Raw genomic sequence first — 17,099 nt, forward strand, 5'->3', positions numbered from 1 at the left:
CTTCGTTGCTCGCACGCCGTGGGCGTGTGAAGCACAACCACCATCTTCAACAACTGACAGCAGCGCCGTGCCGCGGAGCTACCGGCAGATAAGGCCGGGCCGGTCCAAGAAAGGTGCACCAATGGGAACGGATATGTTGACTTAGCATTAATTTCTAGCCGTAGTTTGGCTTAAAAAATATAGGGGCAAACACTTTCTTATTCACCCTTGTACATACACATATATAGCAAGAAGCCCTTTTGCAATATATATATGCTGTTGCGGGTCGCCATTCAGGCCTATACTTGTGAACGTCCACAGCTGTAGAGTTCCTCGTTTCCACCAATGACGAGGGTTAGTTAGTTGTTCGCGTGTCTATTCGCACGAGCGTCGTCCTTTGTTCTTTCTGCCGCCAATTACAGATGCCTGCGCAAAGGCTTGCGGTCGTTTGCGGCTCGTAATTTTTTACAAGGCAGGTGCACGTATAGAAGTGTTTAGGAGATAAATGAGGCATATAGATACCGCCCTTGTCCCAGCTGTAATCATGCAAAACATACGCATTTCCCGCGGCTCTATTTATACATGGTTATTTATACAAAACAAATACATAGCTCTGCAAATGATGAGTTAGCGCGAAGAACGTTTAATTGGCCTGCTGCGATCACATGAGAAGTGATAATCACTGCATTACTTATATATGCATACGGAGATGCGTGCGCGCACATTGTCGTGCAAAGAGCGCCCCGCAGCACAATTGCACGCAATTGTCGTATGCGCAACTGCTGTTCGCCAGAAAAGGCCTGCTTCGTTTCTATAGATAAATATATATACATAAGCATACCCGCCTATAAGGCGAGCAAAAGGGAATATTACGGCCGCCTCAAAAGCTGGCACGCAACGGCTGCGCGGATCTGAGTGTTTGCCGTAGGCGAAGCCACTCAATCGATTCATAACCTGCGCTCCGGCGTGTGTGTGAGTTCACACGGCAGTCGTCAAATACGCGCTCGACGCGGGCGTGAGTCTTGTTTGCATTTCGCCCTTGCTGGCATCCTCTCACGTCAACTCTGGCGGGATGGATTTTAGGCGCGTAGAAAAGAAAATACTCATTCGAGCGCGTGCAAAATCAGGGGCCACTATGGTATGCACGTAGCGCATGAACGCCGAGCGCAGTGCATATACAGTGGGCGTGTGGACACACGCGCACAATCATCGTGGCACCAACGCTTCACACTGAATTGAGCATCTATGTATATATATATACGTATACTTGCGCTTCTCTTCACTTTGCGGTTGTCGCGAAGTATAAATGAGTTATGCCGAACGCAACGATCCGCGGCAAAGCTCAACATGCGTATACGCGCCTCATTGCTGTGTCACGGGAAGCTAGGATAATTTCTCGTAATTGCATTCCCTCAACCCACTGTATACATATGTATACCGCGGGTGTCTCAGCGAACGCTTTCAAAATTTTTTGAAGGTTGCCTGTGACAGATAGCACAATTCTAGTTCATGAGCTGGTATATACTCGAAGAGGCAGACATTAAACTTTCACAAAAATATTGAACTGTATAATACACTAATTAAACAAATCACTAATGAAGTGTTTAACTAATTATAATTATGGCCCGTATTGCAATTTACAAATTCTAGCCGTGGAGCCCGCAAGGCGATGGATCCACTTGGAATGAATTCTCAGGATGACACCAGTTTCGAGATATTAATTTCCGAGCTTTGCGGAAATTCCAGTTACTTTCTTAACAAAACGTTGTTTTATGCATGCATGCATATATATATATATATATATATATATATGCGGTGAGGATGCAGTTATGTATCCGTGAAAATCGGTGCAGCTGTATATAAAACACGCACCTGTGGAAGAACAATAAAGTCATTTACAGGCAAAATGGGAAATACAGGTGCCCAAGTGAAGGCTTTTTCAGGATGATCATTGTGCGGAACACGCACATTTCTATCTCCGCACATGTATACGCAGAGTCGTAAATGTTGTAAGCCGTAAATATTCGACATGCATATATACTTCGCATTTCTTGCTATACCACTTGCTACGCTGCATATATGCCGATGACACTGACACTGTATGTCTAAGAGTATATATACATGCATGCATGTACATAACTTTCGTAAACTTTTCAGCTATATACTGCCGTTCCGTGAAGTTTGCCGTTCGTCATATGTGCGACGGACAATTTATTAACAGGGTGCGCTATACATATCCGAGGGCATTACATGCGAAGCACATTGGTGATGATGACCACTGAGTATTGTAAAGCCATGTTGACGCATATGCAGAGCCGGTTCGCAGACGTATATATATAGTATGTACTGAAGGATGGTATACTGAATGACTGAAGTGGATATACTGAAGGATGGTATACGTTTTTCAGCATGGTATATACATTGTCAAGTAAGATTCCACACAAGATACACATGCTATGAATGACTGTACCGAATAGCGTCATTGTGTTAACATATATGTAACATGTTAACAAGTGACAAGTATGTCCCCATGCACTTTGCATAATTAAATGCAATGGTTATGGATAACTTAGACGCATGCTTTTACGGTCGCAATTCTTTTCGCGATACACAATGAAATCGGATGTGCTTTACCGCTAATAAAGACCGTAACATCAGAGAACGGAACAATATACAGTATTCGTGCTCAGTTATTCATTGCGTTTCTATATATTAAGGATAGGGATAGCTAGTTTAGTTTCAGTTCAGTTTTATAAAGTAAATATATAAGTGTCATGAGGAGGTATAGTCAGTGATGTGCGGGACAACGCTACGGGGGGAGTGCTGCAACGCAGTCAAGTTATAATAACCATCGTCATTAGCGTTTAGCTTAAATTTTGTTGTCATTAACAGAATATATAGGAAAGACTGTTTGTGTTTTACAGTAAGTGTTTGAGCGTCCAGGTAAGTTAGCTATAGAGGTTTGGAATGCGCCATGAAGTATAATAACAGCCTTCAGCTTTCTATGAAAACAGCCATGAAGCCATGAACAGTCGTGCGAATAAAAACACATGTGGGTTGGTGAGAATTTCGTTTTTGCTTCAAGTTTAGTTTCCACCTTTCAACACAAACTCTACAGGATAACACAGTTCTCGGCAAGATTGTTACACTTCGTTGCAACGAAGTGCACTGTATGTAGAATAATGACATCATGCAATTACACATTGCTGAAAATCTTTGCACAGTTTGGTATATTAACTTTTCAGATGCACTTTGTTATAAGGGATACGCATATGTTGGAACCTGCTGCAGTCGACCAGCAGTAGCGTTATGAATCACTTAATATTGCGTTCAACAGCTCGCAATAAGACTTTTTTTTCTTATGATATGTACAATTTACAATTGTACAATTTTAGCACCACATTACTACATGTTAGCGCATTTATTACACTGTATCTATATTGTATATGTATTCACATATGTATTCTAGTTATTGTATAATTTTTGAGTGTACTCTCCCCCCTTACACAATGCCACTCGGGGCCTGTAAGGTATCTTTAAGTAAATAAATAAATAAATAAATAAATAAATAAATAAATAAATAAACTATGACAGCTACTATTTATCGCTGTGTCCGTCGTGCTTTCTTTCTGTTAGCTTTAAGAAACTCACGAAAGTGAGAGTCATGATATGGAAATGGACTTTACACAGTATACTCGCGTTTACACGAGTGCATGCCTGCTGCAACGAACACGTGTTCTCGGTGTACACGTGCACACGTAATCTATAAAGTACACGAGTGTCGCCTGGATCGCGGCAGACACGTGGGTTCGCGGTTTGTTTCGTGAAGGGCGCTCTCCTGCAATCCCGGCGGCCCAAACTCGATCTTCACGGGCGCCCATCCGTGCCGTTTAAGCCGTGCTTACCGGCGTGTCTCGGTGCGATAAGATAAGACGGTGAGCCCGCTGACAGGCTGTGCGAAGCGCTGCACGGCGAGAGTGCATGTCCCGACCAGACTTGTTCCCATGTCACGCTTGGTGGCTGCAGCTCAGCAGCACGGTGGCATTTTCTTTTTTTCATTTTTTGAGAAATGAGGATATGGACTTCTGTCGAGCTGGGCATCGCAGATGAAGTGACCTGATCAGTATAACCGTACGAGGTGCGTTTTTAGCTTTCGAGACTGCATACGGCGAACGTAGACTGCTATCTTCGGAGCTATATATAGCATACGTGCGTGCTAAGCCATGTGTATACCCTCGAAAGCATCTGTGCATATATAATCGCTTCTCCGTGCCGATCGGCTGCTGACATCAGGGAGAGGTTGTCACGGATAAACCGCGTGTGCCATTTATCTCCGAAATGCTTATGAATGCATCACAGTTTCAGATATACTATATATCACACTTAGTTCCACACGTTGAATCCGCTCTTTCGACGTCACCATCAGGTGTCAACTGTCAAGCCTTTAGAGTATAATATCCGCAGAAGCCGCCGACTATATATATATACTAACGCGGCGCATGAAACACAGCGCACATTTATGCGAAAATGCGCGCATACATTATGGGATATACGATCAGATTCATATGCACTCGGTGTGACAAAGTTTCGGACAATCACTGGTATAGAGTGGTTTTGAATATGATGAGTACTCAACCGGCTACAAACTTCGGAAATTGCATTCTGCGTAAATTCTTTCCATTTCACTGCAGGCGTCAGCATCTTCCTCGCGCTGTTTTGGTTTCGTTCAAATTGCACGCGCCCGTGTTCACTCCCCACCTATATGCACCAAGATACCGTTCTGAATGAGGAAGCAACTGCAGACAGATTGTGCTACTTCGATCACTGCAGCATCGCCTCGTCAAGTTTTCATATGTCAAGCAGTAAAACTCTCGAAGGTCTAAAGAGCAGGGATCGACTACGCACTGTGCATATACATGCAGCACCATCCAATTGCGTCTCGTATATAGGCTCTAATGGGTGCAGACACGATATATCGCTATCTTGACGATTGTCCCACGTTAACGAAAGTGCATTCCTGTGCTCACAGCCTGCACACCGGATGCCTGCATTCCCCTCGCACTATTCATCTCTCCAAGCAAGCTAGATTGCACGGTATAAAATTATACTTGGGCGAGTTTCACTCCCTCGATATCATAAGAGGCCAACAAACAAAGATACCAAGGACAACAAAGGGGAAATTACTTGTACCTAATAACTCCCGTGATGGTGCGCAGGCGAAGTGGTATTCCCTGTTTGCCAAAAGTGGAAAATTTGATCACATATCGCGCTGTTGCTGACAAGCGCGCGTCTCTGACGTCTGTACACGACGCGTGCTGTCAAGGAAATGTTCACGATGTGTGCGTCCAGCTGGCGGATTTTCGCTGTGGTAATTGGAGCGGTGGCATGCGTTCCCAGTCCCGCCCCCACAGCGCTGAACATCAGCTCACCTGAGGACGGCCGGTCTGAGTATCGCGTGCAGTAGACCCAGGCGGGCCAGAGCAGTCCGGGCTGGTTCTGCTGAGGAGGCGTCGTGGGGGGCTCGGCGGCGATGGGCTTGGTGCGCTCGTCCTTGCGAGGCTGCTGCGACTCCTTGGCGGTGAGAACGGCGGCGACGGTGGGAACACTGCGGCCGCCGGTCGGGCCGAACTCGGACGACAGGATCCGTTCAATGGAGAACTTGAGAGGCGGCGTCGATCCGGCCGCCTGTGCCGGTTGGGCGGCCGGTTGCTGATGCGGCTGCGGCGCCGATGCCCCGTCCGCAGTCACCTTGTGCCGTCGCTCGGAGGAAGCCGGCGAGCCCGGGCGGCCGGGGCTCGGCGCCCGCTGCTTCTCCAAGTCCAGCGCCATGGGCGCGCGCATCCAGACACGCCGCGGCACGTACAGCAGCCGCGCTCGGCCGCCACTGTGGCCCTCGAGTCGACCACGCGTTCCGCGACCGCCCATGGGCCACGCCTACTAATCGGCGCTCCGCCCACCAAGCACACGTTGCTTTCTCCCTCTCTCCATCTTCCTTTCTATTATTTAGGCTACCTGTCCGAATGCGCCCTCTCTTCACCTCCCTTTTTCTCTGCGCAAAATTGTTTCCGAAGCACTCCGTCGCGCCGCCGTCGCGGCTCTGCGGTTGCCCTTTCTTTTTTTTCTTGGCCAGCGCAGCAATGTCGGTAGTCCCGCCCACCAAAACGGAGGCCGCGCCCATTTTGGTGGGATGCCCCGCCCACTTGTGGGTAGGCTCGGCAGCGAGAGAGGCGCCCTCTCCGCCGCGCCGTGATTCGCGGTTCCCCCCTCGAGGCGTCCCAGAGCGACTCGCTCCGGTCGCCGGGACGAGGTTCCCTGCCGGAGATAATAATGGACAAGAACGGCACCGAGAGCGGCGCTGCTGCGCCGGCGTTGAGAGCGCCGCATGCGAAGCAAAATTCTTTTAGCGGGTGGTACCCCTCTCCCATCTCTCGTTCGCACCGCCTTGATTGCCTCGTGCACTGCACGTGTTTGGGCACGTTTCGTGCCGCGCGCGGTGTGTGCCTACGGGTGTGCGCGTGGACATTTCATTCGAAGGGCGATGTACAGTCTGTTTCTCATTTAGGGGGAAACTCGGAGCGCATTGCATCGCGATGCGGCGAGCGCTTGAGTCAGGCGGCGGCAGCAGCTCGCGCAGGTGCTCGAGGGGCGGGATCTTGAACGGCGTCGTCTGCTACGGCGGCGCGCGCTGGCCGCACTGTCGGGAAACCGTCTACTTTCAGTTGCAGGGCGCCCATCTCATCGTTACTGCGTGAAATGAGCCGGTATTCTTTACTAAGCGTTGTGCGACGCCCACTGATACGCCTCGAAGGTAAGTTCATCGCTGCAATGCAGTCATAGACGACGTACTGATTCCATACATTCTTGACGGCCCGTTTCTGGAAGGCGACTATATATTCTAACGCGATAGGTCGCCGATCCACACTGCTCGCGTTGTGCAAGAACTGCTGGAAGAGTGCGCAGTCACTCTCTTGGAGTGGTCGCCTCAATCCCCGGGCGCCAACATCATTTAAAATGTCTGGGGCTCGTTGAAAGTATCGCTGCCGCATCATCCCCTCAATCAGTCGCCCGAAGATAGGCTTCGATCCACCATCGTCAGCGACTGAGACGTGCTGCGAATGAACACATCCCTGATCAAGTCATTCTACACTTCACTGCCTTCAGGATGAGCGCTGTCATCGCTGCCGCTGGGGACATGACGAGATACTAACCGAAGTTCCGAGCGTGTCCTAACCGAAGTTCCGTGATGTGTCCAATTCCCCGCCGGCGGGCAGGGTCTGTCTGGTGTAGTGATTGATTGTCGAGAAAAATCCCTTCCAGCTCATTGTCTTAACCTAAAACATTCCTTTAATCGTACCCGTTTGTTTCATCGTGTTCGACCCCCCTAGTAATCATTGTTGAGTGCTTTGTTTTCCTTTCGAGTCAAAGAAAGACTGAGCACGTTGCGCGCACATCTTGGTGTGTCTTGTCGCTGCTTATTACGGTAGCACACACAGTGAAGAAATATACGTGCACGCGCTCAGTACCCCACCCTTTCGAAGGAACAAACGAAGCATGCTGTTAAAAGAAGTTTGTGGAACTCCATTATAGCCAATGAAGGCTCAGAGTTTGGCAACGCACAACGTTTAGTAAAGAATATCAGCTCAGTTCCCGCAGTACCGATGAAATCGGTGCACTGCCCCTGACAGTAGCACGCTTCCCGACAAAGCGGCCAGCGCGCGCCGCCGTAGCACACGACGCAGATCACTACACCGCCCCTCGAGCTGCTGCCGCCGCACGACTCCATTGCTTGCCGCATCGCAATGCAATACGTTCCGAGTTTTCCCCTAAGTGTGAAACAGACTGTACACGCTTCTATTTGCCTTTAAGAACATCGGTACGCTTGACGATTATTTTTATGGCTGCAATGCGGCGAAAGGGCAGCGTCTGCTTAACCATGTAAGTGACGCTGAGCAGGTAATTGGAAACGACATCGTATGTGCCGCCGGAAAAATCGTCAGCACATACGATGCGGCACATGCATACGGCACATACGAGCTAAAGTCATTTTTGCAGTTTCTCACAATATGTTTGCTACAAATCCGTGTTGTCACTGATGGCGACAACGGATTTCCATCGACACTGTGCGGAAATAAACAAAATATATCGCTGCATAGCACAAGTACGACATGCGCACGCAACTTCAACTAGTACGTGCCCTACAATATGGAATAGAGGCAGCAATGTAGACAGCTTGGCCATTTTTTAACAGTGCTCAAGAGGCGGAAGTTGAAAGTATTAGTAATCATTCCCGCTTCAGCAATGCCGGCGCGACCAAGACGCGGACGTGTATCGTCCAGTAACTCGATCAGTCGGTGCAGTGGTGAAGCGGGAATGAACTCTGGTCATGTTCAATGCATCGTGCACATATTCAATTCCTCGGCACGCGTGAACTTCGGCCACTGCTAGCGCATACAACAGAAGTGGTTTCCATTCTTGGGCAGCGCACACACAAACGAAACACGAGAAAGAAGACAGGACAAGCGCTCGTCGAACAACTGAAAGTTTTTATATGAATAAAAGGATTATGTACCGAGTAATTCTTAAATTCATGTGGGTTACATATAAAAACCGTCATACACTTAGGAGTGATCAATGAACGAGCTCGCTTCGTTTGCCAGTTGTTTACTTCGCTCGGCGCACCGCAGTAATCCATGTCTGTCGTCTGCTTTTTTCGTACGATTTTCTTGTGAATCGGCAGAATTTCACTGGTGGCATAAACCCTTTCATGTTTACATTGCTGTCGTGACAGTTAACAACACAATAATAATTTCCGGTCATCCGAAGAGGCGCCGTCGCAAACAAGAGACGTTTCGCCCGCAGCGCGAACTGAACGCGGGCGCGATCGTGAAGGGAAGCGGCGGCGGAAACCTACCCCCGTTGGAGGTGAAACTGTTCCGCCAGGGGAGAAACGAGCGCTGGCGTCTAGGATGAAACTTGGCGTGCGGTCGTCCATAGAGACCTTGCGGATTGATCACGCCGTTGACACAGGCCGCGCGAATCCCGCCGCTCGACATTCCTCGCTCACTTTGACGCTGCCACAAGACATCGCGAGAAGAAGCGCCCGCTTTCGAGTGTGCTCTCATTCCCGTGCACGTCGGAAGCCACACAAACGCTGCGCTCGCCGAGAATAAAGGACGCCTGTTTGGTGCACGCTCCCTCCAGTGCGCGCACACAGAGCTGAGCCACAGCTCATGCGTCATTTTGTGACCTTGATGTGGCACAGGTTCGCGGAGATGCGAAGGCGCCTTTTTTTTTTTTAATCAATCACGTGACACCTGCTTCCCAGTCCTTTATTTTCTCGGCAACTGTTTCTATCGAACCATGCCAAACAAATGCATTCAACTGAAGATGTGCGTTATTCTGCGTCTTCCCTCTTCACTCGACGTAACTTCATAGTTTTGTCCTCACGTAAACTCGTATTATTTGCCGTTGACCTTTGTCATCTATTATTGCGCACTATGTTTCAGCCGAATTTCAGTTTGCTGCAGTTAACACCCCTTTCATTTATGTATTTTCAGTTTACGGCATTCGCTCACTAAGCGCGTGTTTATATGCTTCTGCACAAGAAATAACACTCCTTCTCCGAGAAAGGAGCCGACGGAGGTGGTCACCAAGGTGTTCGTGTCAGTTCTCCTGCGCAAACGATATATAGTTATGGAAGTACACAAGGACCACGATTTGAATTACGCTGCATGCTAGGCGTCGTCTGCACCTAAGTTGACCACTGCATGGCGCGAAAGTCCCATTGAAGGGACCAATATATATTGGCGAGGTCAATGCGTCCGCCACTGTATACATATAACTTGCGTGATTGATAGAGAAAGTGTGTGAGCATATGGGAGTAACATGTGCACTTGTTTTCCCTGCTTACGTTTTCTTTCCTTTTTTAAATTTAGTTTTCTTTGTCCCATAAAGAAGGAATCGACGAGAATGAATTATTTGAGAAATATTTTGCCTCATCACGCTCAATCCTTGCCTTAATTCAGCAGAAAATTTTGCACCTCTTTCCTACTATATATAATACCGCTTTCGCACAGCAGTAAAGGTATGGTTACCAGAAATACCAAAAATCAGGGGCGTGTGAGTAAAAGACTTTATTGAAGGAAATTTATGTTTTGGTGCATATATACTATCTCTTAACTTTCTCGCGTTAGACCTCATTTAATTCGAATACCCATATACAGCACGAATCACGCTGGAGTTCGCACTGATGCACCTAGCATTTTCACTAGATATATACATTGTGATCATTTTTTACTTTTGCGGAATTTTTAAAAATCGCCTGTCGCAGATAACTTAGTTCTTGTCCTTAATTGAGCTCAATTACTCGGAGAGGCGGACATTACTATCACGAGAAATCGAGACACATATTCAACGAATTAACACAAGCTCCCTAATTAACTTCTTAATTATTTACTTTACATCACATATTGCGATTTACAAATTGTAGCCGGAGAGTTTCCAGGACGTATCCATATCTCGGAACTGGTTCCCAAAGTGTGTAAAGAAATACATGGGCGGTAGTTACTTTTGTGCTTCAATGCATAAAAGAGCGTTTTCTTAAAAAGTAAGTGGAACAAAAACAGTGCATTTTACCGCAAGTTTGATGGCGCATATATCTCCATGCAAGCTGGCGTTATTCTGGAAAGACATACGTCTTGCAAGCTCACCGGCTACGATTCGTAAATTGCAATATATGTCGTAAAGTAATTAAGTCAGAAGATAAGTGAATGAGTGAATAAACTTTTATTGGGTCCAGCAAAACGCCATAAAACGCGCACCCGGCTAATTCCACGACGGGACTGATAGCGCCTGCCGGCCCGATCGCGCATGGACGGCAGGATTTGGTCCTCAAGGACGGGACTTCTCAGGAGCGCGTCCCGCTCTTGGTGAACTTGGGGCCCAACGACCCGCATGCGCTCACAGAGCATGTGAGGCAAAGTAGCACCACAGGCCGCGCAAGAACAGTTCGGATAAATCTCGGGGTATATAGGCCGTTATAAGGGACGCCGGATTTGGGTTAGTTTGCAAGAGTCTGAGCGTGACCGCCTGCGGCCTGCTTAGCTTGGAGTGAGGCGGATGGGAGAACCCTTCTCTCTAAGTAAAAGAATTATAGGAATTCAGAAGGTAATAGGTGCGTTTCTTGTTATTTATCTGAGTATTTGTTTCGAATTCTCGAGCAAGTATAATGTCCGCCTCTCGAATAATCCAGCTCAAGGACTATATATACATACAATTATGTTATCTGCAACAGAAGATCTTTAACAATTCCGTAAAACATTAAATGAGCGAGCTAACACTTCTGGCGGCAAAAAAAGAAAGGTATACGGGAAGGCGCGCATGTCGCAGCTAACTTGGACGAAGATTTTAAATATACGCAAGAGCTCTAGAGAAATCGTACCGACTGCATAGTATAGCCGTATATAGTCGCATGTACTTACGGCCATGTTTCTTTTTCATCACGAAGTATTACTTAATTAGTTACTTTTAATTTTTGCTTGAATCGCAAGCATATCAATTATAAAGTTGTTGGGCACCTCAAATATATATATATATATATATATATATATATATATATATATATATATATATATCTTGAAATACCACGGTCGAGACGACGCTTCATTCCAAAAAGGAAAAATGGCGCCGACGCAAAAGTGAACACGAGCCGATGATTGATGATGACTTTGTACAGATGAAGATGAAGTCCGCATAAATGCGTACACTATAGTTTTCCCCGTGGACGGAAGCGGCCAGCCTCGGCGCAGATTAGGCAGTGGAACGGAGATGCGGCTTCAGGCGGAAACGTGCACGATCTCTGTTCTGCGGCAGCGTCGATCAGTTCGGGCACATATATATATATATATATATATATATATATATATATATATATATATATATATATATATATATATATATATATATATATATATATATATATATATATATAGATATATATATGCACACCACGCTGGAACTCGTTGTAAGGGGTCGCATTTTCTGTTGCTAAAACCATTTTTTGTCCATGCTTTCTGCACAAATGCTCCTCTCACCGCTTACACATTCGATCACAAGTGCTGTTATATAGGCGCAGAGAATTCACTTTAGTTTTCACACGTTATACAGGAACATCAATGGCATGCAGCCATGCAGGGACGAAGTTGGGAAAGAATGTATCCCACCGCTTAAGTTAATACTATATATATAGACTTTTACTTTTCTGGGACGCTCGCTTGCATATCGGCACGTAATGCGTCTCTTTGCACATCGTCACCATCGGATGTGCAAGGTTGTCATATATATATAAGACAGTTGTTAGAGTAGATTAGTCCTACACCGGGCTATGTTGGTCCAATGAGCGGTATACATTATTTACCATGTACTTGTGTACACAAGGAGTTTGACAGGTTGTGCTGTGTCCGAGGCCACTGTGTGATAGCATGCATTTCGCCCTGTCTTCGTCGTCACCATCGCGACACAACCATGCTTAAGGTCAGGGAGGGCCCGAGGAGCCTGCCCATTCCCCTCGATTTCTTTCAGGAGGGGCTCCCCCTCCCCCCCCCACCCTTTCGTTAGGTCAACTGTACACTGCGGCACCCATTTGACTTGCACTTAAGGTGATTTCATTATATCAGTATAGTGCCTTGCGTGGGGCAACTCTAACTTTCCAATTTTTCTACTAATGATTTAATCGCAAATAATCGGTTGATGTGGCATTAGCAAAAGCAGGAAAGCTGATATCGTCGTACTGCTGCATGCATTTCTCCAAGGCACTGCGCATGATGGTCAACAACCTTTTTCGACTAAGATACTTGGCATAGCATCCTGTTTCATGAGTCACCTGAACGTGAAAATACATGCTCGTGAATTACTGAAAGTTCACCTTGGTTTCTCTAGGTCACCAGTTAATTTTCATTCGTTTAGTTCTGCATTATGAGTGCTGTGTTATACCTAAGATGTTTGCATTTTGTAGGCCTGAAACCACAAAATAATCTGTGTTGCAGCTAGACTTATATTTACATTGAGTTCACATATATTTAACGTTTTAACTCCTGAGGTATACCTCTGAAAAAAAGAAGAAAGAAACGTTTCCAAGCTTCCAATTTCAGGTGCTTGACCGAATCGGCACATTAACCAAATACTCAAAAGCCACTCAGTGTAATATATTTATTTGCAGAAAATTCATAAAATGTTGTTGACCTAGAGAAAGTTCACTATATACATTCTGCTTGAAGTTGGCTTTTCAGCTTATATACATGCTTTTATTCTTCACTGATGTGTGTGTGTGTGCGTGTGTGTATGTGTGTGTGTGTGTGTGCGTGCGTGCGCTTTACTGGTCGCCGCCTTATGAGGGACACAACCTAACCACAGATAACATAACATAACCACTTTACCATCTTTTCTGCAGCTTTATCTCATGGCTAACTCCAATTTCTCTATTCAAGTACATGTAAGACGCAGACATGTATGCTTTCGCTAGACAACCATTAAACCCGTTCGAATGAAACTAGGAGATAGTCGAATTATATAGACGGTATAGGAAGCAGAATTTTGACCTGGGGCCTCGAAATTTTTGCAAAAATTGCAGAATATGGTTAACTTAAACATAAAGTCTGAAGTACCAAATTTACAAACCGGTAACGCTGCACCAAAAACAGATATCGCAGTTTTGTAAATTATATATATTAGATCATCTAAAGTGGACAAATATGTTATATGAGTTGTTTCAGTTTACCTGATGAAAATGGTACACTGTTTACGGTTTTTTTTAAAACTAGAGGTGTATTATATGAATTATATAACTAGAGGTGTAATGTATAATGCATCAGTTGTGCTCATTTTAGATGTAGTAATATGTAGTTTACAGGATAGTGATATCGTTTTATATTGGTTAGTTACGGAGTTTTATACTTATACTAGAGATCTATATTTTTTTACAATTTTCAAGCATTTTCTTAAGAAATCTATGGCATCAGTTGAAAATCTACTTCTCACAGTTGGCAGTTCACTTTCTTTTCAATACAACCAGCCTCATCAAATTCCATGCAGTAAATTCCGATCGAAACGCTTTCTCCCTTCCCATGTATTAAGAAAGAAGCCTCTGAGGTAGACCTCTTCGGGGACAGGACGAGCATAGCAAAGGCTAAAGATTACTGCGGAATAAAACGAGAACGAAACGCACGAGAAAAAAGGAATTCTAACTTTATTGGTTTGTATATATTCATAAATAGTGCACTGGGGGCTTTTCTTATAATATTTTTGGATATCTAGGATGGCGTATTCGATGTCGTGATACACTGAAATTGATATAAAAAAGTTTAACTGCACTTATTTTTATTCCATTGAAATCGGATCCCCTCCCCATCTCCCGCGGTCGCATGTATTCTTTCTTCACCGCATAGCGCATCGTATTGTAGCGAAGATGCAGCGCGGAGCAACCGGTAGACATTTCACATTCAACATTTAAATATTGTTACCATGTAAGTTTTTTCGTACGTATGCGTGCTGGAAACGTTCTGGCTGGTTGTCTACCTTAAACAAGGATAGAGATGGTTTTAGAGACTGCGAAGACAGCGAACATCTTCATAAAATGTATATGGCTTATCTACTGTGCTCTACAGAAAAAAAAATTAAGGATGAGAAATGGATGCCCTCATAAAATGCTAAATGTCAAATCTCAGTTTATACCAAATGTCATTCCATTAAGATAAAATTTTGCTATTTTAGTTGTATAACATATTTTTGTCTTTCATTGTGAAAATAAAGACGTCGGCCGTCTTGAATGTCAGTTCGTTTCGCGCTCAATCCTCGTTATGGCTATATATATATATATATATATATATATATATATATATATATATATGTGTGTGTGTGTGTGATAGCAGTTGTATGGACGCTCATGGTGCATTTCCGGCTTCGTCGCCGCCGTGCTGTCAAAGTATCGACTATATATATATATATGTATACGCATGGGCGGTCCACGCGTGCTCCAGACATAGAGTTTCTCACTATAACACCTAGAGGGAAATCTGACGCCACCGTATATGGGAGTTTCTTAAGGGGTGCCGTGCCGTCATGGGAATGACGGTATATGTGTCTGCGAAGCTCGTGTTGGCTGGTGTTGTAGGAGGCTTCGTCTAGAACGTAGATGTGGCTATGCAAATAACGCGTTCTTAAAATAATATCTTGATAAAATGTTTTCATTGACGCATATTACATCTTCCAGTGAAGTTTACTCAGCTACAATGCATAACCAAGCGAAGAAAAGCAAGATAAGACGACAGCTGTTCCAATGCGAGCACGAATCTTGTGGTCTGTCCTCCAACTTTAGCGGCCCGCTAATACTTCTTACGTTTAATATAATTGCACATGCAGCAACAAGTTCTCATAGTTAAACAAAACATGTTTTTGTGTAATAATAAAGCTAAAGCAGCTTGTTACGTGCTGTTTTAGTAGAAAAATAATCATTGTGACAGACGGAACGGTGCTTGCCTGCAGGCTCTCCGAGAACGATGCCGATCCGAAGTCACAACATACCGGCTTTCCCATGCATACCACAGCGCTGCAGCGCCAGATTTCCCTCTAGGTAATACAGTGAGATACTCTGTGGCTCCAGATATATGCTATAGCGTCGCCCAGTGCGTCTCCATGGCTGCAAAATCGACGAAGCGAAGTGGACGCATCGCCATGTTTTGCTGCGTTAGCTTTGCTCGCCACAACGCTCGGCCTCCCGGAAGGGGACTATGGGTGGCAAAGTTAAACACGGGTATGGCAACAGCAGGTGGCGACGAGTCTTGCCACTCGACATCAGCCCATGCCCCGCGAAGGGCACAAGGAAACGAGGCTACGGGCAAGTTTTCTCTCTGCCCAATCGGCTCTGCACCGGTGCATGCATGCGCATGCTACTGCCGAAAACATTCGTGCGCGAAAACATTAGCGCTTCTGCTGGGCAGCTGTGCACATATACCACGCCGCGCATGCATGCATGCGAGTGGCACGGACAGTAAGCGTCAAGCAGAGGTCGCGCTGACATTGTTTTATACCGTTCGAGCACGCGTCCGTGATCAAGCTAAACGCCAATGGTTTTCCATTGATCTCTTCTCGTGCACCACCGAGGTGCCACACCGCTGTAATACCGCTGCCGACATTGCGCTTCGTGCCAGCGTTGTAAGGACGCCTGCAGTATCTGCCAGGGTGTTGTTCCTGCTGCGCATGCAGCAGCAGCTGTATCGCGTGCGGCGTCGGGCCAGCCTGTCACCGCTGTGTAATTTTAAAACACCGTACGATAAGCTCGAGCGCAACGCTAAACCTTGCTATCGCTTTTCGCAAATCTTCAATTTTTTTTTAATTCACAGGTTTTATTTATTAACTATCAGAGTCATCCACCGATGCGGATAGGCGTGCGCAAAGAGAATACAATAAGAGCATTATTCGAATGAACTCAAGTGTTTGAGCAACGCTTTGAAAAAGAGAGCAAATTGACCTTAGTAACAAGACCATTGAACAAGTAGGACACAGTCATTAGAATGAAGGCGGCATTCCAAGAGAGTGTGCTGTTTTTCAGCAGTTGATACATAATATTTATAACGAAAACAGCGCAATATATAATGGGACAAGGAAGCAAAATAGATAAACCACTGTGCCTGCGTCCCTTTCTTTTCCCTTTAGTTGAGCTTTCTTCCTTTTAAAGCTGGATATTTGTCCCCGGGCGACTTCTTTTCATTACGCAGAATCCCCTGAAACTTGGTGGTTTTTATGTCGTGAGTAATGCAACAATCGTGAGCCATGCGTACCGCTGTAGAGAGCATCTTTCATCTTAAAGCACGCCTTGCAACTCTAGGCAGGAAATTCCCCCTTGACGCTGCTTGATGGAAAAAAATATATATATAAAGAAGACGACAGGCACTTGGATAATACTAACCAGCCGTTACATTTCTCTTACGTCGCTTACACCTCGAACAGTATACGCCTCTCTCCCTTAGCACATACGTCTATATAACGCCACAGGCGATTATCGCTGATGCATCACATTGGCCTGCCGCTGTCCCTAACATGACATACAGTCTAATTGTCACGTCTCT

At 45.7% G+C, this 17,099-nt stretch overlaps 1 protein-coding gene across 2 annotated transcripts in view; it reads right to left on the reverse strand.

The window, feature by feature from the left end:
• LOC126531790 (homeobox protein engrailed-1-B-like) overlaps positions 1-5,862 on the reverse strand; it is a 91,959-nt gene extending 86,097 nt beyond the window's left edge. For both annotated transcript variants that reach the window (XM_050179519.3, XM_050179518.3), the window contains exon 1: positions 5,409-5,862. In XM_050179519.3, coding sequence (XP_050035476.3) covers positions 5,409-5,820 — 412 coding nt within the window. In that variant the 5' untranslated portion in view covers positions 5,821-5,862. The remainder of the gene's footprint in view (positions 1-5,408) is intronic.
• Between the last annotated feature and the right edge of the window lie 11,237 nt (positions 5,863-17,099).

This window comes from Dermacentor andersoni, chromosome 5 (assembly GCF_023375885.2).
Source record: "Dermacentor andersoni chromosome 5, qqDerAnde1_hic_scaffold, whole genome shotgun sequence".
In the NCBI taxonomy this organism is placed as follows: domain Eukaryota; kingdom Metazoa; phylum Arthropoda; class Arachnida; order Ixodida; family Ixodidae; genus Dermacentor; species Dermacentor andersoni.